This window comes from Mustela nivalis (genome assembly GCF_964662115.1).
Source record: "Mustela nivalis genome assembly, chromosome: 4".
Lineage (NCBI taxonomy): Eukaryota > Metazoa > Chordata > Mammalia > Carnivora > Mustelidae > Mustela > Mustela nivalis.
The window spans coordinates 66,886,716-66,911,247 of NC_139023.1; the positions used below are offsets into that span (position 1 = coordinate 66,886,716).

At 47.0% G+C, this 24,532-nt stretch overlaps 1 protein-coding gene across 1 annotated transcript in view; it reads right to left on the reverse strand.

Annotated features, from left to right (window-relative positions):
- The window catches only part of NSD2 (nuclear receptor binding SET domain protein 2), a gene marked incomplete at its 5' end in the record, with an annotated part of 63,271 nt that overhangs the window by 16,158 nt on the left and 22,581 nt on the right, over nucleotides 1-24,532 (reverse strand). Inside the window, 10 exon segments of the mRNA XM_082727063.1 lie at nucleotides 1,264-1,469; nucleotides 1,606-1,762; nucleotides 2,542-2,721; nucleotides 3,844-4,044; nucleotides 5,043-5,166; nucleotides 5,669-5,800; nucleotides 16,255-16,376; nucleotides 17,861-17,942; nucleotides 20,562-20,680; nucleotides 23,366-23,510. Coding sequence (XP_082583189.1) covers nucleotides 1,264-1,469; nucleotides 1,606-1,762; nucleotides 2,542-2,721; nucleotides 3,844-4,044; nucleotides 5,043-5,166; nucleotides 5,669-5,800; nucleotides 16,255-16,376; nucleotides 17,861-17,942; nucleotides 20,562-20,680; nucleotides 23,366-23,510 — 1,468 coding nt within the window.

The window sequence follows — 24,532 nt, forward strand, 5'->3', positions numbered from 1 at the left end:
AGTTCATCCCTTTACCCTTCCAGCTCTGCATCCCAACGGCTGACTGTGGGCCCCCTCCACCCTGCTAGGCGCAGTGTCCAGCATGCATGGGACTGTGGGCTATGGCAGACTGCTCGGGGCTGGCACTGCCAAAGCTGCAGATGCTGTCAGGTAAAGGGTGTTCAGAGCACATCTGGCCCAAGAGCCCTGGGCGGTACTATTTTGTGCCACCTGGCCACAAGGCAGGCTGTAGGGCAGGCTTCTCCGGGCTGCTCCAGTTTCCCATCCTCCACTGGGATCTGATGCACCAAGACATCAATCCTGGGAACTCACTGTCCGAAGACAGAAAATGAAAACGGAATGTTGCTCCTCTCAAGGAGCACACATGCTCAGAGGAGTGAGCGCCAGGCTCAGGGAGCACAGAGGAAACGAACCACTGAGGTTTGCCTGGAGATCGCCATATGTGCTGCGGCCACCCCAACCCGCAGGACCCCAGCATCAAGTCAGGAGATGGTGAGACCCTGACTTCACCACTCGCCAGCTGCCTCTAACACTGGCCACACTGAGCTGCTTCTCAATTTCAACATCTCTCATTTCATGGTGACTATGGATACACTTGCCATGCCTCCCCATGCCCGTTTGTCAGCAGACCTCTATGTGCCCATGGCGTGTGAGAATCTGCAGACGAGGAGATGGCCCCCATTGCTAGGGCAGCCCACTGAGCCTCCCATGTGTGATCGGCCGGGACAGGCCTGCTTTCCCTGGACCAGCCATGTGTGCAAGCTGAGTCTGTCTTCTGTCTCACTTGCTCCAGTCAAGTGGTCTCATTCCCATCCCGTCTGTCACCTGAATGATACTCTGCTCTTGTCCCTGTCCCCCACTTTGGCTATGGAATCAGAGGGCGGGCACCTGTCCACCTGCCCACATCTGGCCCTTCGGGGGCACCTGGTCTAGATGGCAGCCAAGTGTCCTCCACATCTCCATCTTATGCAAAGGCAAGCTATAAGAAATCTCTGTAAATCATTACTAAAACTAACTTCTTAATAGTAGCTCCAATGTATTTTAGTAAAATTAATCACTAAGCAATGTCATAATAAAAGTTACTGAGCAGCATATTTTAGCTTTGCCTCGACAAATCAGTCTGCAAACCTACTCTTTTCTAACTTAAAGTACAGCTAGAATGCTTAGCCCAGTGTATAGAAACCGAACTTTCCAAGAGCAGAAATCAGGATTAGCAAAAGGTACCCCAGAGTGTGGTTTCACTGCATCTGGAAATGTCCGTACCGTTTTTGAAGACTCTTCCGATCCCTCTGACCCCCTGGTAGCGGCTGCCCCGGTCCCCCTCCATGTACGGGAACACTCGCGCCTGATGCGTCCAGTAATAATCTTTAGACCCAAAGAAAAACACAGGGAATTCTCCAATCTCGTGCTTCAGTTTCTGAATATTTGGGGGGACATTTTTGGGATGGCAAACTTCTGCCGGCCACCATCTATTATAAATATTAAAAAGAGGATTCACAGACTCTTCAGACAGAGTGACAATCATTCAGTGCTTTCAGTCCTGCAAAGTGAAAAGAACACAGGTGAACGAGGAGGCGGGCAAGCACGGGGCTCTACTTCTCGCACCTGTAGTTGCCGAGCTTCACCCAGATGATGTCCTGGAAATGCAGCTTCTTCCCGGCCCGGCAGTCATTGCAGAACCAGCTGCCATCAGGCATGTCGATGTTCAGGCAGTCAGGGTGGAAGGCAGCCGGGCAGGACTCGCAACACAGGAGGCTTCCCCCTGTAAGGCAGGGAGAGGTGGCTCAGACCGCCCCCACCCATCCACGGCAGCTCCATGCCTCATGCTAAGAGCAGCGTCATGGCAGCTGGCTGGCTACAAACTCAAAATCACATTTGAGGGGCGCCTGGCTGGTTAAGTCTCTGACTCTGGATTTCGGCTCAGCTCGGGATCAAGCCCCAGGACAGGCTCCCTGCTCGGGTTGGGAGGGGGTCTGCTTGAGATTCCCCCTCCGCCCGCCCCTCCCCCCACTCATACATGCATGCACTCTCTTTCTAGTAAATCTTTTTTTTTAAAGCCCGTTTTAGGGGCGCCTGGGTGGCTCAGTGGGTCAAGCCACTGCCTTCGGCTCAGGTCATGATCTCAGGGTCCTGGGATCGAGTCCCGCATCGGGCTCTCTGCTCAGCAGGGGCCTGCTTACTTCTCTTCCCCTCTCTCTGCCTGCCTCTCTGCCTGCTGTGATCTCTCTCTGTCAAATAAATAAATAAAATCTTTAAAAAAAAAATAAAGCCCGTTTTATTACCACCACAAATAATGTCCCCTCAGTCTGTGCACTGGTCACAGTTAATTCAGAAACATCACAGTGTATGAGTGCACATGACAGAGACATCACAAACGGTAACCCCCAGAGGTGGAGGAGCGCTGAAGCCCCCCTCCACACGCAGTCCCCCGGGATTGGCTGCAAGAGCCGTGTGCTGAGCAGCCAGCCAGGAAAAGCGCCCTTGGCATCCACGCTGAGCCCACAGAGCAAGGCTGCCAGCTGCCGGCAGCATAGCTCTCACCTTTGGAGCACACAAAACACCAGCTCACGTTGACATGAGCGTGATGCCTCTTCCCCTTGCGAGCCGTGAAGTGGCCCGTGCAGATGATGCTGTTGGAAGCGATCACCGAGCAGCCAGCTGCCAGGCAAGCGTCCCCTCCGTGATAGGCGACTGGGCAGCGCACACACCGCATCATTTTCCCTGAAGGCAGACACACGCACTGAAGACGTAGCTGTGAACAGGGCCCCTCGAAATGACCACGCCCCGACAGGTTAACAAAATTAATGCTGAAATAAACTTGAAATATTTAATGAAAAAAATAACTCAGATGGGGTGCCTGGGGGGCTCAGTCAGTGAAGCATCTGCCTTGGGCTTAGGTCATGATCCTGGGGTCCTGGGATCGAGCCCTGCATTGGGCTCCCTGCTCAGTGGGGAGCCTGCTTCTCCCTCTGCCTCTGCCACTCCCCCTGTTCGTGTGCTCACACGTGCTCTCTCTCAAAAAAGATAATTAAAAAAATAAAATAACCAGGATGAGAAGAATATCTAATACGTGTCATGAAAACACATTTCTTTAAGGCAAAGATGCATCGAAATGATGTTTAAGGAAACAGCCAAGCACTTAAAAGGCCATATTCTGAAATCAGGTCTTAACTAAGGATTCATGAAGCTGGGCGCTGCTGGCACATGGGTCCACAGGCAGCTACCCCGTGCGCTGTGCCAAGTACAGCAGCATCTGGCTTCCACCCACCAGATGCCCCAGACGCCCCCAAACCTCCCTCAAGGGCCAAGTCAGCCTTGCCCAAGACCCAGGGGGTCAGGAAGTATAGGTAAGCTGCCACCCTCAAACCTACATGCTAACATGAAATGAGGCAGTAGATACAACTTGATTTTAAAATTTTTTCTTAGGGATGCCTGGGGGGCTCAGTCGGTGAAGAATCTGCCTTTGGCTCAGGTCGTGATCCCAGGGTCCTGGGATGGAGTCTCGCATCAGGCTCCCAGCTCAGCTGGGGGTGTCTGTTTCTCCCTCTGCCCCTCTCCCGTTTGTGCTCTCTCTCAAATAAGTAAATTCAATCTTTAAAAAAATTGAATAATTTTCTTACATATTAAAGAGCACTAAAACCAGAACAAATACAGTCTATCAAAATGGTTGAAAAAGGTCTCTCCCTCCTAAAATTAAGAATCTTTAAGATAACATTTAGGGCAAAAAGAAGGGAAAATGCAGGGCAAGGCAGAGACAGCAAGACAACTGCACCAGCCACCAGGCCCACCCCGGCCCCCATGAGCACCCTGAGCCCACCCCCACGCTGTAGGGTGCACCTGTACCTTTTGATGGTCTCGGGTTGGAAGGGTTAGAAGCGTGACAGCTCACACAGCTGTGCAGGGGGCAGCGGAAGCCTCGGCTCTCAAACACGGTTAAAGGGTACTTCCTCACACAAGCTTCATGGTAAAACTTCCCACACTGCGATACGACACAGCGCTTCACATCTGTCTTGCTCTCCTTACACACAAAACACGAGTGAATACCTAACAAATGGTTAAAGAAAGGGGCAGAGAAAGAGATGCAAAGAACAAGAATTAAATAGTCGTTCCTAAGCCACTCAACTCCAGCAGCTCTGTCAGAGGCAGCCCAGGCTGCCAAGGCCTCTGGCTCTCTTTCTGACCTTGCTGACTAGTCCAAGCATGCTTCAAAAAAGTCCAGCCATCAAGGGTTACCTTGCTGTGAACTGGGCTCCAGCTTCCCCTGGAGGACAAGAAAGTGCGAGGAAGAGGCAGCCTAGGTAGGGACTCCCACTTGAATTAGCCAGAAGCTTGAAAGGAGGCACTCCTCTGAAGATAGGTTATTACTCTTCTGAGAGCAGCTCACCAAGTATAGTGAAGAATCACTTAGACTCACAGGCTGGCAGAGGCCTCCAGAAGCAGTGTACTATTGTATCTGATGGCCTTGGAGGAACTCTCTGGGAGAGTCTAGGTGTCTTCCTAACCGGGGACATGCTCCCACAAGAGCCAGGAAACCCTCTGGCCACAGACAGAGGGGGCTACATCAGAGTGGCCCGTTTTCCCAGCAGCCCCCAGACCGTGCTGCTGAGGCCTGATGGCCGCTCAGGCAAGAGCCTGGAGCTATTCTTTCTGTTGAGTGCTCGCTTCGGCATCACATATACTATTCTTTCTGTTGAAACTGAAGCTCAGGTTCATGCTGTGTCTCTAAAGCAGCCCGTGTTCTGTGACTGACCAGGTTACCTGTACAAGGAGCGCAGGACCTCTGGTACCATGGCATCCCAAGCCAGCCACTTCACAGACTAGCAGGCTCAGGCCAGCCCGTGGGCAGGACAGGGACAGCACAGAGACCAGCAGGGAGGCAGGTGTCCCCCACCAGGCTCTCAGGCTCACATCAGGACGCACTTGGGGGGTGGCCCAATGCACTGTGCCTAAGAGCCTCGGAGGAAGACTCCATGGCTGGGAGGGGATGCTCCCAGAACTGCCTGCCATGGGAAGTACTATTTAAAGGCTACATCAGAACTTGCCTGAAGCACATTCACTGCAAGTGAACCTCCCTTCTGGCCTCCGGGAGAGTCCAAGGCAGGCGAGGTGGAAGGCTCCACAGCAGGGCCCTTCACAGAGCACCAGGCTGCCCGTCTTCTCACACAGCTGTGGGGCAGAAAGGGGACAGCAATAAGGCCATGCCCGGCACCCAGACCCTGCAGGATACACTCGAGAGGTTTAGAATCAAGACGTGAGAATCAAGAAAACTCCCACACATTTCCATCACCATAAACCAAACTCCTCCAGGGGCTTCCCCACAGCCTCCATCTCACAGAGCAGTAAGTGACCTGGCCCATGTCACCACGGGACACAGACCGGGCCCTGGCCAAGGTGCTAGCAGTGACACCTCCAACTTCACACATTTCAAAAAAGCATCCATGTACAAATGTGTGTCTGTTACACAGGTTGGCTGTTAACTCAGTGACAGAAGCACAGAGCCTGTGTGTAGATGCAGGACACTCCCAGGGGCACTTAATCTGGGACTCTGCTGGCAACCGCATGCCTTCAAAACCAAAGTCAGTGTCATGCTGGGTGGGGCTCGAGGAAGAGTGAAGGTGTGGCCTGGGACCAAGTCAAGGGACAAATCAAAAGACCACCTTCCCCTCACCTGACACACATACTCCTTTTTGGCGGTTACTCCTCGCTCAGACTTCTTGGATGAGACGGACACTTCGGTCTGAGTTTCGTCTGCGCTCTCGTACGGGGACTCCAAGGGCTCGTCTCCTGGGCCGTCGGAGACCTGGAGATGAAGGAGGTGGACGAGAGTTCACTAGTCACGGAGAGCGGCGGGGGCGGCAGCACACGGCCCGCCCACATCACCTCACACACGGGCCTTCTTGGCACCCGTCCCCAATTGCCAGGTACTTGTTGCAAATGTAGTGTCAGCTGTTGCTTGTGATGGCAAAACCTGGCCACTGAACTGTATAGAAATTCAGAAATGGACTTTACCCTCCTCGACACTTAGTTAAATTTCTGTAGAAGAGGCACAAAATTTCACTTGTCTCTGCGATCCACAGGAAGGAGCTCTGATGAAAACCCAATGTGCTCCAGTGGGTGACCTAAGGTGGGCTATGGAACTGAGAATCTTGACCTTTCTTACCCAACCTCTCAAGTTCCAACCAGTTGGAAATAAGAGAAACAGATTATGATCTAATGAGTGTTTTAAAGGACCAAAGTGCAGCATCAAAGTGTAAGCCTTTGTGCTATCATCTTGTGGTCTCACTGCCATTGTGGTGGAGGCCATTCTGGAAGCGTATCAGGGCACCAGAGTGCTGACCCAAGGTCAGCGCTCCAGAACACGCGTAACTAACAACCAACTGTCCTCCTCTCGCACCCGCCCCCCCATTGCCTATTCTCCCCAGAGGGTTCCAAGTGGGAAAAGGCAAGGTAAAACCTGCCGACTCCGTTAATAGGTGAGTCTAAGAGAAAGGCCTGGGAGAAAAATGTGGAATCTTTGAGCAAACCAAAGGACCATCCCCCCAGTTGTGTTTCACCCATCTCCTTCATCATCAGAAATCACCCAGCCCAGGCTAACCCTCTCCCTCCTCAGGGCACACATTTTGCCCGCATTTGAGCAGCAATAATAAATCTCCACATAGAAATCAATAAATCTTTAGTAAGAAAATTTTCTCATATACCATATTCAAATTAAAAAAAAAAAAAAACCTAAAACACATTAAGTGTTTGTTTGATGTTAGGTAAATGAATGTTGAAAACTGAATTTTTCAACACAACAAAAGTATAAACTACATTTCCTATACAGCTTGATAATCACAGCAAGTAATCATGTTATAGGCCTGTTGTTTGCCAATGAATACAAAGCTAGAAACTAAAGTTGGGCCACACTGAAACAAAACAAAACAGAACAAACCCCACCAGCCAATCCACCCAGTTCTGTTCTCTTATCAATGAACATTGCCCAGAGTTAGCTCCCTAATGTGAGGGGAGCAGAAGGAAAACACCCAGTTAGCACGGACTTAGAGCCTGTAAGAACAGGCAGATGTGTGCGGGTCGTGCTGACTCTGACCGGCATCTGCAGCCGGGCCAGCTGGTGCGTCAGCCCACCGGCCTCGCTGTTCTCCTGACACATCCCTTAACAACACAGTTTGGAGAAAGTAGGCTCTCAACCTTCATTTCCTCACCTTTTCCGGGAAGATGGAAATAGCGGTGTGAACATACACTACATTACAGGGATCCTCGCACAGCAAGGTGCCCTCCAGGCTGGCCAGAGCGAGCCCCTCCTATCAGATCACCCCCTACTTCTTTAACATTTAACATTCAGAAAGAAGGTAACTTGGAAAAAAAACTGCATTCAAACGCCAATTCTTATTAACATGTCCCTCAGACTCAGAGTCACAGAGGGGCAGGGGACAGGGGTCTGAGCGCTCTGAGGCAAGATGCGGATGGGCACTGGGGTGGGGCTGAGGGCATCAGGAAGAGCTGCCATGCCTCCTGGCCCAGCCCCACTCAACGAGCAGCCCAAGGCTGACCCGTCTGACGGAGGAACCGAGGCCCAGAGAAAGAGCCTTCAACATGGGCTCAGGGGAGAGAGCCCCGGTTCCCTACCCACCAACCCATGTTCTTCCCTCAATGTGGCTGGAACAAATTGAAAGCTTTAAAAGAAAAAAAGAAAAAAAAAAAAAAAAAGAAAAACTGCATGGAGAGAAAGACAGAAAACACAGACCAGTCCTGGGTCAAAGAAAGGAACAGCACCTTTTATTTAAGATTTACAGAAAAAGTTAGCACGTTTCCACTTGGAGATATTTCCTAAATTAACAAAGTCTGTTTTGAGGAAATCAACACTGAATACATATTTTGAATGGAAATATAAATGTTAAAGACACACATGAGGCTTGTTTCCTGCTTGGGGTCTAAGATACACATACAGAATACAGACCTTACAATATTACAGTCCATGACACAGGTTGCGGCAGATCGCGACTTTCGCCCCGCCCAACCCCTTCCCAGCGACCGGACAGACAACTAGCACACAGTCGGAGGGATCCAACGGCTCTGCGCTCAGCACACCACCCGCAAGAGGAGCAAAGTGCGCAGGGCACCACACCGGCGCGCCTCACTCCAGCTGCAGGCTCCACGTGCACCAGGTGACAGTACTTACTCGGAGATGCCGTTTGTGAAAGCGACACATTCACCCGAATGGTCCCAACACAGTCCCAACTCTCAGTCTACGACATCTACAGTCTATTCCATATCCAGTAGGATGCATTTGGAAAAAGAACAATGGAGTAACTGAACGGACACAGACTCTGTCAAGAACTTTCCCGGCGCTTCCCGAATCCACCAAAGCCACGCTGGCAGCACAGATCTCCAAGCAGCTTAGTTCCTGACTTTTCAAAGTTTTCTTGAGTCTGAAAATACTTCCTCTACTCCCCACTTAATATGTGATAGTATCCAATTGCCTATTTGCCTTACAAATACATTACTTTATGGGCAGGGACTGCTGTCTCCTTAACATGTATCACAGGGAGTTTTCAAGACGATATTAATGAACATAAGGTAACCTAGTGAACACATTTGAACCAACTTCTAGCAACAATATAGCCATTTAGGGTGACTTATGTGGATCCCAGTCCTCTCTGCTGTGATGGGAAAGGGGCCCTAAGCCTCGGACAGTGGTATACACAGTGATTGTAAAAATTTTTTGACAAAACAAATCCCTTCACAAATTGAATACCACATAATTTTTGAAATACAATTACAGACCTTGGACAATAAATATTTCTATAAAAACATTATTTTCATGTTTAAGTTACGCTTTTGTCAAGGAAGAAATAACTATAAGCACTTTCACACAGTATTTTGGATTTACACATGATCAATATCCTGTGCCCAACAGATTTAAGGAGCTTAAAATCAAGACTAACCTCAGACAGGTCCTCCAAGTTAACATCACAGTGAAATATTGAGTGGAATTAAAATAATTTTTAAATCAGTCATTCATCACCTAAAACACTACAGTTCAGAAAAATGTTTATTAGAGCGACCCTTCTAGATGACATCAACTACAACCGTCCTAGCTGCCCCTAAATTCTAGGGCTAGGTCTATGTCATTGAACACACAGACCTCCAGCTCACACACCGTCTTTGTGCTTCACCTTCTAACCTGGGTGCTTCTGTGTTGTCCGATAGCCCCAGAAGGTGCCTGTGAGAGCCAAGTGGCTGGCCACAGCCGCAGCATCAGGCCATGGGGCTGCTGCTCCAGATTCAACGCTGGCTCTGATCATGGGTAAAATGAGTCTCTGAAATATCCTATTAACCCAACTTTGCCCCAGCTATGTCCCACAGCAGTGGCCATCCCATAGAGAGTGGGCTGGGGAGGGGCCTGGGCTGGCCTGCTCCAAGAGACAAGTTGTGCCCTCCCTGTGGCCAGGTGAAAACAGGAATGAAGCCCCTGCCTCACGGCTGAGCAAACCCCAACCCCACACCCCCACTGGACTGGGCCACCCCACCCCTACACTTCGGTCATTCCTTAAAGGTACAACATGCCTGAATGGTTAGCACGCTTTAACATCAATATCAAAGAGTTTTATGCCAAAACTCAACAGCTACACGTAGGCCAGAAAAAGTTATAAAGTCAATTTAATATGTTAGTCACAAAGGTCTCTAACATGACGACAAGACCTGTCAGATTCTTAAACTGACATTGTGGGACACTGGCCCTTGCTGGTGAAAATGCCTGGAAGGGAGCATGCCCCTCCCCCAGGCAGTATAAGGAGAATGATGAGTATAGTACACACCACCTTCTACCTGCTGAGGATGGCTGATCATCCATCAGCGGCAAGTAGATTAGTGGTGATTTCTAATTCTAGGTAAAACAGCAAAAACTGTACTTAAAGGGATCAAAATCGAGGTCACTGACCAAAAATTCCAAAATGCATAGAAGTCAGTATATTTCTTAAAAAGGAAAAGAAGAGAAAAAGGGAAAAAGAAACTTTAAGAGTCAGTAAGAAGCCAGTAACAGATTAGGGAGCATTTTGTGAAATATTTTCTAACGAGATTCAATTCTTTTAGCAAAAGATTCATATTCTGCAAAATAAACAGCAGGCTTCAGCAATCACTCTCTGTTTAGAGATTTTCGAAACGGAGAGGAAGGTATGGACTGTAAAAAGCCTGTAGAACTACAGCCTGGCACCAAGTATAAAGAGCCCTCGCCAGGTCACACACAGATCTACCTGGACCAGAACCACCTTCAAAATGAGTTAATCATCTAAAGGGCTAGACATGATGGAGAAACATTAGGTCAGAAATCAAGCAAGAAAGGAATCCAGTCCACTGGCCAAAGTACAGGTGTCTGCCCTTTCAGACAGGAGCCCAGCCTCCTTGCCAGCTCGGCCCCACACGGGGCCGCTAAGTTACCAAGGACGCCCTCGCCGAGCCTCCCCTTTCTGCCAGGCTAAGTGAATGGAGGACTTCATGGAAGTGTGCTCACACTATTACTCAAATGACGCACAGAATCACAGCTCGCCATTGGCCACAGCAGGGCCCCACATCCACTCACGTCAGGCTTTGGCCAAGAACCCTTTTTGAGGTCATTTCTTTATCACTTTAATTTTACACCCATTCGTGGGTGCATTTTTGGTTTTGGGAACTAGAAGATGCTAATTTACAATCTTACTTTCATTCCTTTTTGGGGACACTGCTAAGAGAGACCCTCGGTGGGCAAATGCTGGCCCCACTCTGCCCTCAACTCTGGCCAAAGAGATCCCTCGGAACGCTGACCTTGCTGCTAAGTCGGTTCAGGTTCCGCACAGTCTCCTGCATCCTCTCCTCTAGTTCGAGCAAGCAGGTAACACTCCCAACAAAAGAAACCTCCTGAACCACCCTTATCACCACTCCTCCAACCCTAGACACCTCATTTTAAACCTTTCTGTGTTTCTGCATGAACTTCCAGAGAAACACTTGGGCTCAAACCCATCTAGAGCTAGGGTAGCCTCACAGAGAACACTAATGGAGCAGGATGAACTTTCCTGGAGGAGGTGAGACAGACGAGACCCCTCCACGCACCCGCACACACCCGTGGCCTTAGTTCATGAAACTGCGCTTCCGTGCCATGAGAATTGGCCTCGATTTCTTGGTGGTTTTTAGGAGCAACCTCTTAAAAAACACAGGTTATTTTCAGTTGGGAGACAGAGATAGAACAGATACATTGTATAAAGAGAGTACTGATGCTAGTACACCTAGATTCAACACCATCAGAGACAGACATTTAACTTCTGTACCAACTCCAAAGAAAGGCCCCACAGGGGACACAGAAGCCCACAGCAGGTGGGTAAACAGTGCGGGACCCCGACTGCTAATAGATGCACTTAATGTGCCCCCAAGACAGTGGGGAATTCTCAGTTTTAGAACAGCTGAAATGTAGATTGTTGTATACTCTGACAAGTTTTCACCCCCTTGTGAAAGGCTCATGTTTTATACTAGAGAGTTCCTTCTTGTTCCTATCTCCCCTCACCAGACACAAATGCAGTGTATGGCAGACGGTTTGCAGCACATAAATGGAACCGCTACAGTGATTCTATGTCTAAGCGAAAGTCACTTCAACAACAGGCGGTTCAAAGGACAAGACTAGAATGTATCAGTGTTATTCTGACCTCCCTAGGAAATGAGGAAATTCATGTTAAATTAGTAGCATAATGAATTTTTGTGCTCTTGGCAGACAAAACTTACTTGTCACTAAGCTCTTTCCAAACAGAAGCCCTTTCCACTCACCTTCAGGAAGCCATGGGTGGGCCCTCTCGGGAGCTCTGCTCATCCACCAGCATTCCCCAGCAAGACCACTGCTGGCATTTGGAGGACAATTCTGCCGCCTGTGGAACTGTCCCTCTCACTACCTGCACCTCACCACCTTCCCAATATCCCCCAGCAGAGGAAGATGCCTCCCCCAGTTGAGAAACACTGCATACTCCCCCATCCTTGTCCCTACCCCATGCCCTCCTATGTACTTCGCTGATGCTAATTTTAGGCTGCCTAGAGGATATACCATACAGCCATTTTGACAGTTCTTCCTACGGAGGAAAGCACCTGCTCTCTGGCTAACTTCTAATGCGCCTAACGCATGTTGGTAGCTGGCCGGCCGCCCACTCAAAATTCATCATGCTATAGTTTCAAATGAATTCTTGTCAAAAGCCTTACAGGCAAGTCCCTACTTGGGGTGATCGTTTCTTGAACTGGACCACTTACATGACCTTTTTTCACATTTTTAAATAAAATAATTAGTTTTCTGTGACCCCTACATTTACTCCTGAGCTTTTTCAATGTCTTTTAGGAACAGCATGACTTGGGCCACCTCGCAGGCCATGTATCCCACCAGCTCCAAGAAGAGCCACCCAACAAGCCCTCAGCACAGGCCAGACCCTCAAGTGCTACTCAAACCAGCCCAGTGTCTGCCACTTCTAGATTCAGTTTACCCCCACGTGCATAATGCAGTCGAGAGGATCACTTTTCATGCCAAAGCAAAATTTATACTTTTGGATAAAAATGGAATGATGGTGATTTTATTATTTTTATTGTTATAACCATTATTGTCACAACAGTGAACCACTGAGTCCTTGCAAGGCGCCAGGCACCCTAAGTGTTTAACATGCGTTACATTACTTAACGGTTTAGAACACAAGTAGTAGTCAGAAACTTTCATTAAGGGTAGAACACAGCTGAAGAGTCTGCTGGGAATGAACCGGATGCTGTTAACATGGTAACGTGAACAGCACTCCTTCTGCCTCCACGAGCTAAAGGGCAAGCGAGGCCTGTGTCTCACCATGCAAACATGCGGGCACCCAGGGGTAGGACACCAGGTGGTCACCCAAGACTTAGACATTTAATGGGATGGCTGATGTCCTACAAGAGCGACTGATGAAGTGGCTACTATAAATAACCTGATTGCGGTGCCCCCAAGACACCAATCACTGAACCAAGAGTGGAGTTAAATGGCTCATATGATACTGTAAATGATATTTTTCCTAAAAATTTGCTGTAACTAGTGTCATAGTAAAACTGCTTAGTAAAAAAAAGACAGAATCAAAACTCCTCCTGCCTTTTATGTTGGAAATTAGTTTAATATGTACAGTACTGAGTACATTCCATTGGCAATGGGAATTAGCTGACGAGGACTCCTTTTAGTGTGTGCTGCTTGTTCTGTTTCTGAAGGTGCAGATGCCAGCATTTTTCAATAAAAACTCGGCAAGTCATGAACTAGGAGACAAGTGTGGCCTCTAGCAAGACCAGCCCCTTCGGCGCGGAGTCCTTGTTGCAGGCCCAGGGCAGCCCCTGGTGACGGGTGTCCCTTCAACGTGAAATCTACATGGATCATTGCAATATGAGTGTGTTTCTATTATGAGATGAATGTGATCAGGTAAATGGCCTTGATTAGGTATCTTACCTTGGTCTTAAAATTTGTTATCTGTTTTCTTCATTGTATGTGTTAGTAATACCAGTAAAAACAGATTATCACACATCTTCCATAAAATGACTGTGATAGGAATGTCCCTTAGTGTGTACGACGATACACCACCTGGAGCAGACATCCTGGAATATTACATCATTTTAAGTGCAGTACAGGGCAGCTGAGTTCAAATCCAACTTGGCTGATGTGGGCTCCCATAAAAGCTGTTACCAGTGAAGGCGAAAAAAATAAGAATTTGCTCTACTAAGGGAATAAGAAATGAAGTTACAAAACACTTAAATCACATTAATTCCTTCACAGGCCTTTGTCATGCAAGTGTGTAATTTTAATCTATTCTCTTCATTAGGGTGCTGTAGTACCATGTAATACTTATTCCAGTATCAATTTTATTTCTCATATATACCTTTTTTTGAGAAGAATTTAAACCACAGATGACCTAAAATGTCTTGAAATACCAACTCTGTGAAAACTCCTTATTTCAATCAAGGGTGATAAAAAGCAGGACACACAAACATGCAGTGGGCATGTGACCTAAGTAAGGGGCAAGTCTGAAGCCCAAACAGCAGCTCCCAGGGTCACCCAACTCCCACCAGAACAGGATACCAGTGGTTTATAGGACACTGTTTTAGAACCCTACACTCTGCCTCCCGTGCTAAAAGGCACTCAGCATGGTATACGTTGTGAACGCAGACTATAGTTCAGTAGTGGTAACACAGAATAGATAAGGCTTTTCGCTCACTTGAAGTGGTTTAATGAACAATATAATTCTATAAAAATGAACGCTAATGAAAGATTTATATAAGCCACTCAAAAGTGGCCTGATAGAAAAGGCCTAGTAACTTGAATGTTTTTACATAAGCAATAGAATGCATACTATGGGATCTATGTATCACCTTCAAAATGCAGGACAGTGTATGATTTTAATGTGTTTAATATATAATATGAACACATTTAGTAAACTACCCAGTTCTGAAGTTCTAAAAAATTAAAAAATCAATGAAGTCTAATAATTATAAGATGTTTCATTGAAGTCTTCCCAAGTTCAGAACAAATGTCTAACCCAGGAAGACCCCAGTCACGCTGGTCTCAGTGAGCATCAGACCACCAACCCTGACCCACCTGTTCTCACCCCACCCTGGCTGTGTCCGCCCTGGGCTGTGCTGCCCAGAATCCAAACATTTGGCTGGCACGGTTTCTGACCAGGAATGACAGAAAAGATTTGTTTTCAGCCTCAGTTTTTCTTACAACTGTATCTGACAACGGAGTAAGTAAAAACTCAACCAGAAAGTGGATCAAAGTGCAATGACAGAAAAACTCATTAAAAATCTTCTTTAAAAAGCCGACTTTAAGCAAAAGGGTCTATGGACCTGAAACTTTTTACTTTTAGTATTCTTTAGAATTAGAATCTTCATTTTTCAGGGTACTAATCATAATTCAGACAAGAAAAAAAAAAGGAAAAAAATTTGTATAGAATTTGTCTTTTTCATGTTTCAATAAGCCCCTGGAAGTTCAGTGAAGAATTCATATTGCATTTTCTCAAATGTGCCCAAATATAAGAAATGTTTAATTACCTACACACACCAAACTATAAGAAAGCCCCAGTTCCCACACATGAGCAGCTTCCCACCACCACTGGCATGAACCCCCAAAGAAAACCCCACTCAGAGCAACTCTATGTTTATACCACCTCAAATGGCTCAGGTCCCTAGAAGACACCTCATGCAGGAAGGCCCAGCCCACATCTAGAGTGAGGAAGTAACTGAGGCTGAGACAGCAGAACAGTCAGGCCCCACCAGTGACCGTGGCAGAGACCAGGTCAAAAGTGCCACCTTCTTACCCAATAGGGTGAGGGGTATATCCACTCCCTGCCTTACTGTCTTGTTCAAAAAAAGCCCAAGGTTAGCATCTCCTCATACTCTAAATAAACAGGACTCATGTCTACAATGAGAAAAAGAGGATCACAGGGAAAAAATTAGTAAGGAATTAAAACTTGATTATAAACTCCTTGGGTAGTCACTAAAATTGGGAATCCAAAACTCCCCCAAAAGTGTCATATTTGCATTCTGAGGCTGTTTTTTGTTTTTAGAACGGCCAAGACTTTATATCTGGTGATGAAGTCCAGATGTCATGATACAACGAGGGGTATAGCCTCAGGTAGATATTATTCTGCTATATACTGCATATTCTGCAAATGCAGAAAATAGAGGAGTCGTATTACCATGGTGGTTCTGACTCACCTCCACACTCAAGCGTCTAAGGGTATGCCAGGATTTAGAGGACTCAAACCATGGAATGCATGAGGACATGCCTCCATGAGCCTAGGAATCCAACACAACAGGCAAACTACCCTCCACCCCGCCTGGGGTGAGTGCACAATGACCAGAGTCCGCTCAAGCAACAGTGTCATGTTAGGGCCAGAGTAGACTTGCTGGGATGTGGAAAATTAATTACAGTGTGGGGCTAAATAGAACACATTTTAAACACAGATCTCAAGAACAGTTAAACTACATCCAGACAGAAGTATATACACAGACATTTATACATACGCTGTGTGCATATGTGTATACCTATGGTGCTCAAATAGACTAAAATAGTGATTTTTTTTTCCCATTCCATGACTAATACATAGTTGAAAGAATCTGAAACTCACCTACATTTGTGGAGAGGACACCAGTGTTATGCTTGTTAAGTCTCACTTTTGCTCACACTTCAACTTGGGCAACTAAATGGCCTTCATATGAACACCATGGTCATCACTATCACTAGTATTTTACCTCATTCTCAGTTAAGGATGCAGAAGGAGACGAACTTTTGCTAAAAGGAGTGGAAGACGCGGCTGTAGATGCCCGATTTCGCTTCTTCAGTGGTTTGCATGCATCTGACAGATGTTTCGTTGCTGTAAAACAATTTTGGTTTATAAAGTAAAGTTTGAAATCTTAAACCCTCAATCTCTCTTTTTTTTTTTTTTAAACCCTCAATCTCTTAACTGCTTCAAAATTACCCCTGTAATAAATGAAGTTCTAAGGATAAATTTTCCAGGATCCTCTGTTAGGCTTAACTTTTTACTGTGAAAAAATCTGAATGGAAACAAAGGCAAATTGTCCAGTGAACTCCCAATGTTCCCCTGCCTGGCCAACCCCCAAATCCATCACAACACGGCTCCATCCAAACCTAGCTTCACATCCCCAGAAGCCACATTCTTCTGGAGCAAATTCCAAACATCATTTCACCTGTAAAAAGCTCAGTACATGTCTCTGAAACATAAAGTTTTAAATACAACCATAAGACCACTATCCCTTCATATCCTCAAATGTCCACTCAATGTTTAAACTGCCAACACCGATGCAATCACACGAGGGTTTATTTAACAAGCTTAAGCTTCGGTCCAAGTCCCGACTCCACTGTGTTGGGTATACTTGGGCCCAAGCTTAAGCTTGTTAAATAAACCCTGGTGTGATTGCATCGGTGTTGGCTCCTTGGTGGTCTCTCGGATGTGAAAACTCGGGCACAGCATTGCTCACAAATGTCTTTCTTTTCATAGTCCATTTAATTGACTTTTGAAAACCAACATAGCACCTCATGCAAAATAAGGAAAGCAAATCCATTTCCAACTCTCACTTACTCCTTTCTCCTCTGAATGTTGTTTTTCTAATTAAGAGTTGGTGACAGGAGGGAGGCAAGATGGCATCTGCGTGATTTCAGCTCAGGTCATGATCTCAGGGTCATGAGATCAAGCCCTGTGTTGGGCTCCTTGCTCAGCGGGGTGGGGCAGGGGTGAGGTCTGCTTGAGGTTCTCTCTCTCTCCCTCGCCCCTGCCCCTCCCCCACCCTCTTTCTTAAGAAAAAAACAGAAAAACAAAAAGAGCTGGAGATGGTAAGCTCTCTGTAATAAACTGTCAGAAACTTCAAAAAGACAATGAGGAGTGAAAGGGAGCCTACTTCTTTCATTGCTTTGAGTTATTTTTCACAAACACTTGAAGCCAGTTTCTTCAACATGTGAAAGAGAAATAACTAATCCTTACTTTTTACTTTTAGTGAAAATAGATGATCAGATACTCAAAAGTGGTGGAATTTATAGCAGCTACTGGCACCGTCAAGGAAGAAACCTGGATATTTCTGACTTAAATAACTTCTTTAGCGTAATTTTAAACTGAAAATAAAGCCCAGTAGAAACCAAGAGAAAAATAACTTCAATAAAATGTAGCTGGAGCACTGCAACCACTTACACATTCAGGTGCACGAGAACCTTCCTTCCTCCTTACTAGCCGTCAGACCCCTCGGAGGAGATCTCGTGCCCTTCCCCGGCCCAGCTTCCTGTTTGCTGCCAGCCCAGCCCAGGTGCCTGGCAGAGCTGAGAAGGAAGAAGCACTAACCACATTACCTGCCTGGCTCTTCAGCGAGGAGGCTGTCTCGGTGGCCTTGCAAGAGCTTGTTCGGGCTGTCTTGTCACTGACCGTCTCTCTCTGTTATTACATAAAAAGAAAAAAGAGAAGAAAAGGAAGGGGAACAAAATCTAATGTGAACTAACACAGGTTGCTAAAATGTCTTTCTTTGAAATGTGCTCCACATACTCCATGAGCACAGAGCAGGCTCATGCCTCTTCCACAGCTCAAAGGCCCTCCCCGGCGCCTGCCCTGCCATCTGCTGGGATAGAGGGGCTGCAGGGGTAGGGGAGCCAAACAAGCCATGCTGCTCAGACTCTTCATGTGAGCCGCATTTCATACGCTTCTCAAGTTCCCCCTGAATTCAAAGCAGAGTGTGAAGGAGAAAAAAAAAAAACAACCCTTCCACTCCTGAGGTTGTTCCATCAACCTAAAGTGGCGTCTCAAGTCAATGCCAACATCACTGCTCTAACTCCCTAACTCCCTCCACAGAGGATTTCCAATTCAGAGATAAGGTCCAGACAAACCTCACAAAGATCATCAAGAAAGCACATTTCACAAATGAGAAAAACCACACACACACACACACACACACACACACACAAGAAGGGATCAGGAACATTTCGTTCAGTGCTCAGAATCTAAAGGAGTTTTCTTGAAAATAACCTCTCCTGGGTGCCTGTGTGGCTCAGTCAGTGAAGCATCTGCCCTCAGCTCAGGTCATGATCCCAGAGTCCTGGGACAGAGCCCCACATCGGGCTCCCTGCTTGACAGGGAGCCTGCTTCTCCCTCTGCCTGCTGCGCCCTCTGCTTGTGCTCTCTTTCTCCCCCTCAAAATAAATACATAATTTTTTTTTTAAAAAGAGAAAAAGAAAAGAACCTCTCCTGACAGCCCTGAAGCAGCATGGCCACGCAGCCACCTGCGCCTTCCCAGTCTCCAGGCCGGGCTGCTCCCTGCATGCCGAGCCCACTCCCCAGCCGGCCCAGGGCCGGTGTAAGCAGTCACAAGACTGCGGACAAGGTAACAGGGGCCCAGGAAGTGTACAGGATACAGCCTACCTGGATTATAAAAACTCAACCAGAGGGAGACACCACTACTCTTTGTATTATGTGCTACTGCACAAGCTTAGGTAATAAAACATTTCTACCTGGCTACTTAATGTGAATTTTGATTTTTCAAATGTCCAGGATCACACGTTTTTAAGGTAAATATGAAATACAAGTATGTCAAGGCAGCCGATGTGAGTCTGCCCACCAGCACAGGACTGCCTGACTAGCAGGAGGCAGAGAGGATGCTCCTGGGGGCTGTGAGCCACCTGGTTACAGTGACACAAGGTCCGTTTTACCTCTCTCTGGGCTGGATACTTGACCGCTAACCACTTCACCCGACAGGTGCCCTGGAAGAATGTTCTCTTGCCCAGAAAAATAGTGCAGGGCCTGCCTGCTGCCCTGACCTGCAACAATGGCCTTAAAGAAGCAAGATAGCTGATGCGGTGGCCACGTGGTCACACTTCAGCAGCATGTGGAATGGGGTTTTCCATTCCAAATAAAACAGTAAAGAAAGAAATTTCTAGGAGCATCTGGGTGGCTCAGTTGGTTAAGCGTCTGCCTTCAGTTCAGGTCATGATCCCAGGTTCCTGAGACTGAGCCCCACATCGAGCTCCCCACTCAGCGGGAAGCCTGCTTCTCCCTCTCCCATTCCCTCTGCTTGTATTCCATCTCTCACTGTTTTTGTCAAATAAATAAACAAAATCTTAAAAAAAAGAAAAAGGAACTTCTTCATTTAGATAGGTAAAAGAATGGATGAAGCTTTTCTCAAAACCACAGATACAAGACTACTCTGTATAAACTCAAGCATAAGATACAAAGTCTGTTTCAACTCTAGGTCCATCCGTGACTCAACACCACAGGGCCATAAAGCACACTGGAAAGAGCGCACGCTCTCCACACATACAGTCACCATAAGCGGGTAAGCGGGCTCACCCTCCTCCAGGTGCCAGGCAAACTTCGCCCCTTGATGCCTGCTGGACTGTGCTAGAACTAGACAGCCCTGGGGCCCTCCTATCTATGCACATCTATACTCTTTTGTAAGAGTAGAAGAGTCTAAGTATATAAGTATATATATAGAGAGAGAAAGAGTGTATCTTATATTCTATGCATATCATATCTATACTCTTTTGTTGCATCAAACAGGCCTGCTTAGTAGTCCCATTAGATGAATAATAACATGAATTACTAATAAACTGAATGAATTCATAAAATCTATTTTCAACGCCTTTAATGGATTTTGAAAAACTTTTTTATTGAAGTATAACTTATCCCTAATCCCTAAAAACATCCCTGATTTTGATGTTTTCATGCCAATTATTTATACACTGAATAACAGCCCTATAGACAAGAGCCATCTTTAGTCTATACAATTCCATAAAAATCTAAACATCAAGTATTATTCAAAGTGTTTGTATGTTCTTTGACAGCCAAGTATGAGCAGTTTGTAATAAAGTCCATGGCAGATAAGAACTGGCCCTCTGCAACAGCCTTGTCAAAAGGGTTTCAGGAGAGACGCAACCGTCTGCCTCTAAACCAGTACCCGCTGAGCAAGGCCCCTAGCCTCTGATCTGCTTCTGCCCAGGAAACTGGCCACTAAGGACTCACACAGCACATGCTCCTCCAGCCCAGGCACACCTGGTGCATAATTACCTTCCTAAGACCATGCTTCTCCGTCCTGAGTCTTTTCCTGGGTGCATCTTCAACTTCAGCCTCTTCAGCAGGGTCCTGTGTCCTCTTTGTATGGTTTCTTTTTTTCCCATTTACATTACCTTGGTATGGGGGATAGGGGAAACTTACATGAAAAACACTCCACAAGCCACCCTCCAAAGCAATGATGGCCCAGCCAGCAAATTGCAAGGGACCATTTCCTATACCACCAAATACTAGAAAATCCTTATCTAATCTACAGATTATTATATTGGTATTTGTTATAATTACATTTTAATATCCTATAGCACTAAATTTAAATATAACCCACTAGTTTCCTAACATTTAAAGACTAGTGGAACTTAAGTGGAACTTTAAAAAGTACAAAGCTTGCTACTTTTTATACGTTTCCTGAAAGAAGCATGTTAAGCAGCAACACTCCTTCGGTATCTTCAAATTAAGGGTTTCCTACATGTTGTTTAACTATGTCAGTCATTAGTATTTCCAGGAATATCAACTAATCCAAGATTTAAGGTACTGACCTAGGAAACGGAGATGTAAGGTCAGAGTGCAAATTCTAGAGAGGTGATTAACTCGAACACACCAATGTTTATTCCAAGCACAGATCCAGTATTTCTATCTGCATGCCTGTTGTACCAAGGTTCAGGGTGTAGCCCTGGACCACTGGGCAGACATCTGGTGGGAGGACAGGGTCATCCCCCAGCCTTACCACCCACAGGGACAGGGGTGTGCAGCCAGGAGGAGTGCCGGATCCCGTGGTGCCTCAGGAGGAGGTGCAGCTAGCCACGGCCTGGTCACTCCATCCAGGGCCTCACCACAGGTGGAGGCCTGATACCACTAGAGCCCTCAGCAGCTGCCCTATGACAGCATGAGCCGGCCCACAGGCAGCCACATGGGCTGGCCATGAAGGCCCACTGGGAAGAGGCTTGCAGAGCAACGGGGTTTGTGCAGCACTGACCATGCACGGCCAGCACAGGGCACAGCCAGCCTGACCTGCCAGAACACCCTCAACCCAGTTTGCCCAGCTCATCAGTGTATGTCACTGAACTACAGAGACCTGCGAGAAGCAACTGATACCCTGCACCTCTCCACACAGGTGAGGTGATGTCACAGCCCTTCACGTAAGAACTTCCCCTGTGCCCAAAATGAGATAGCGGGCATTCTGTACAGAAGTCAGCAATGTGGGCCTCTGTTTGAGTTCCTCATACTGAGGCCACAGACAGCTGATGCCACCAACACAGCCCATCGTCTTAGTTATTGGCACTGGAGGCCCCAAAAGGGAGGCTCGAGGGCCTCTAGGACAGGAACACACCTGACATACACTGAAGGCGGAAACCAACCCTGTCCTCCTGTCAGTTAAATAGTCGGCAGCAGTCCAAAATGACAAAATGTGACACAGAGTCATAGTCACACTTACTCTTCAAGGGTAGTTCAATCTGGCTTCAGGAAAACCTAACTCATTCTTAAATAAGCCAGTCATTGAAAAGGACCATCCTTCCAGATTTAGTGTGCTGATGAAGAGTCAAGTCAACCTCTGCACAAATCCAGAACATACTTGCTATTCTAAATCATGTTATTTGCAACAAATGCTGAACAAATTCAACAAAATTCAATATTAATATATGAGATAGTTGATGTGGAGATCTAGAAAGCCCTAAAATCAAGAGCATCTGTGACCAGGGGCGCCTGGGTGGCTCAGTGGGTTAAGCCGCTGCCTTCGGCTCAGGTCATGATCTCAGGGTCCTGGGATCGAGTCCCGCGTTGGGATCTCCGCTCAGCGGGGAGCCTGCTTCCTCCTCTCTCTCTCTGCCTGCCTCTCTGCCTACTTGTGATCTCTCTGTCAAATAAATAAATAAAATCTTAAAAAAAAAAAAAAAAAAAAAAAAAGGAGCATCTGTGACCAAAACAGGGAGGCTGTCTAGTGCACGTGTGGATAGAGGCAAATGTGCACAGGCTGGTCTAGAAGCATGGCTTGTGTGCACAAGGCAAAATGCAATGACTTCTGGGTCTTGGTCTCCTTTTAGGTGAGTCTTGAAACACTTTACATTTGACCACTCCAAAATTCTTCAGTGATGAACCTTGAGAAATACAGAATTGTCTGTATTTTAAATTGATAACCAAAGATTTTTTTTTTACATTAGAAATGTTGGTTTTCCACATGTGTGTCCAAGCATGTACAGATGACAGATCTGACCACTGTCACAGGTTCTTTCCAAGCTTACAGTGTTAAGCCTCCCTTCTCTTAAGCAAAGTAGAATTATTTGTTTTTTAAACTGAAGGCCTAAGAAGAACCAGAGGACGGCCATACTTAAAGCCAGTATAGTCACCTTCCTCACCCTGTGAGCTCTCAAGCAAATGGGCCAGGAACGCCCTCCCTGCTCCCAGGTCCAAGGCCCCCCACCTGAAGAAGCAAGCCCCTCCTGAGGTGCAGGTCCAGCCCCTGCCGGAAGCGCAGCATCACACCTGCAGTCCTAGCAACTGCCTGTGCTCCCTCCCTTCTGTATACCCCTGGCCACCCCATCGCTGTGGAGGCTAGAGCACTCACTCCACTTGGGCTCGCAGAGAGAGAATCACACCAAGCAGCTCTCACAACAATGAGGGAGAAAAGGCAGACAGCAGAGATTGCTTTATTGTGACCACACGCGCTCTGGTTGCTGGCACAAGCGCATGGGTCAGAGATGCGGAGAGCAGCCCCACGTCCCTGCAGTCACCGAGCGGAGCTCAGCTGGCTACATGACACACATCTCACAACCAAGCAGAGCACACTAGCACAGTGTTACGTTTACCAGAGTCTTCTTCAGACTGGGAGGAAGCCACCAGGGCGAACTTGGTGTTATAGCGGGCTTTCTGTTTCTCGTTGAGCATGTCCCACTGCGATCCCAGCAGCTCCTCAATCTCCTCGCCTGAGGCATCCGGGTGCTCGGCAACCACCTGCAGACCCAGGAAGAGGGGTCAGAAAGCCTCACACCTACAATGCACTGGGGTTTTGTTTTGCACAAAATCCAATGCACAGCCTTTGGGAACTCTGTGTGGTGTATTTATTCCCACATCATGGAACAACGCCCCAGAAAAGCTTCAAAGAAAATTAGTGATTATCTGATGCTATAACCCATTCAAAGCTCATAAATAAAAACAGTGCTAGTGAAAACAATTCAACTGTATTTATGTCAAGGCAGGAAATGATAAATGGTAAGAGGAAAAAGTACATTTTTCCAAAATCACTAAATTAGTTAGAAGTTACAATTTTCTAGGCATCCTTGGAAAATCAGTGGTAGGACAAGTGTCACGGAAACACTACCTGTCAACACAGGGGTGAAGTCTTGACCTGGCCTTCTCACTTGCTGTAGTACACACCTTCCGTCTCCCAGGTGCTCGCTCTAGATGGTACAGATGGCATGCCATGGAGGGTAGACACAGAAACACACCCCCTGCATGGCCTTCTAGCCATATTGGGGCTGCCAGCTTCAGCACCCCGGAAGCATGCTGGAAATGAGGACCTCAGGCCCCACCCCAGACTTGCCAACCAGGACTGTGTATTTTCCTGAACTCTGCATATGAGTCATGGATGGGCCCACAGCCTTAACTGTATACTAACAACCAAAGAAGTTTTAAAACCTCTGCTGTTCAGGTACCACCCAAGGCCAGTTCCTTCTCTGGGTCTGGCATCAGTGTTTTCAAGACTCTCAGGGACTCTCATGGGCACCCAAGCTTGAGAGCCACCAACAGCAGGGGCACAGAGGTGGACAAATGATGGGCAAGCCAGACCTACCCCAATCCGTTTTTATTTGGTCTATGAACTAAGAACTGATTTTGCATTTTTAAATGGTTGGGGAAAAAAAGTCAGAAGAATATGTCCTGGCACATAAAAATGACAAGTAATTCAAGCATCAGCGTTCATATATCAAGTTTTACTGCAACCAGCCACTGGCGCCCCTTTACCTGTTCTACAGGGC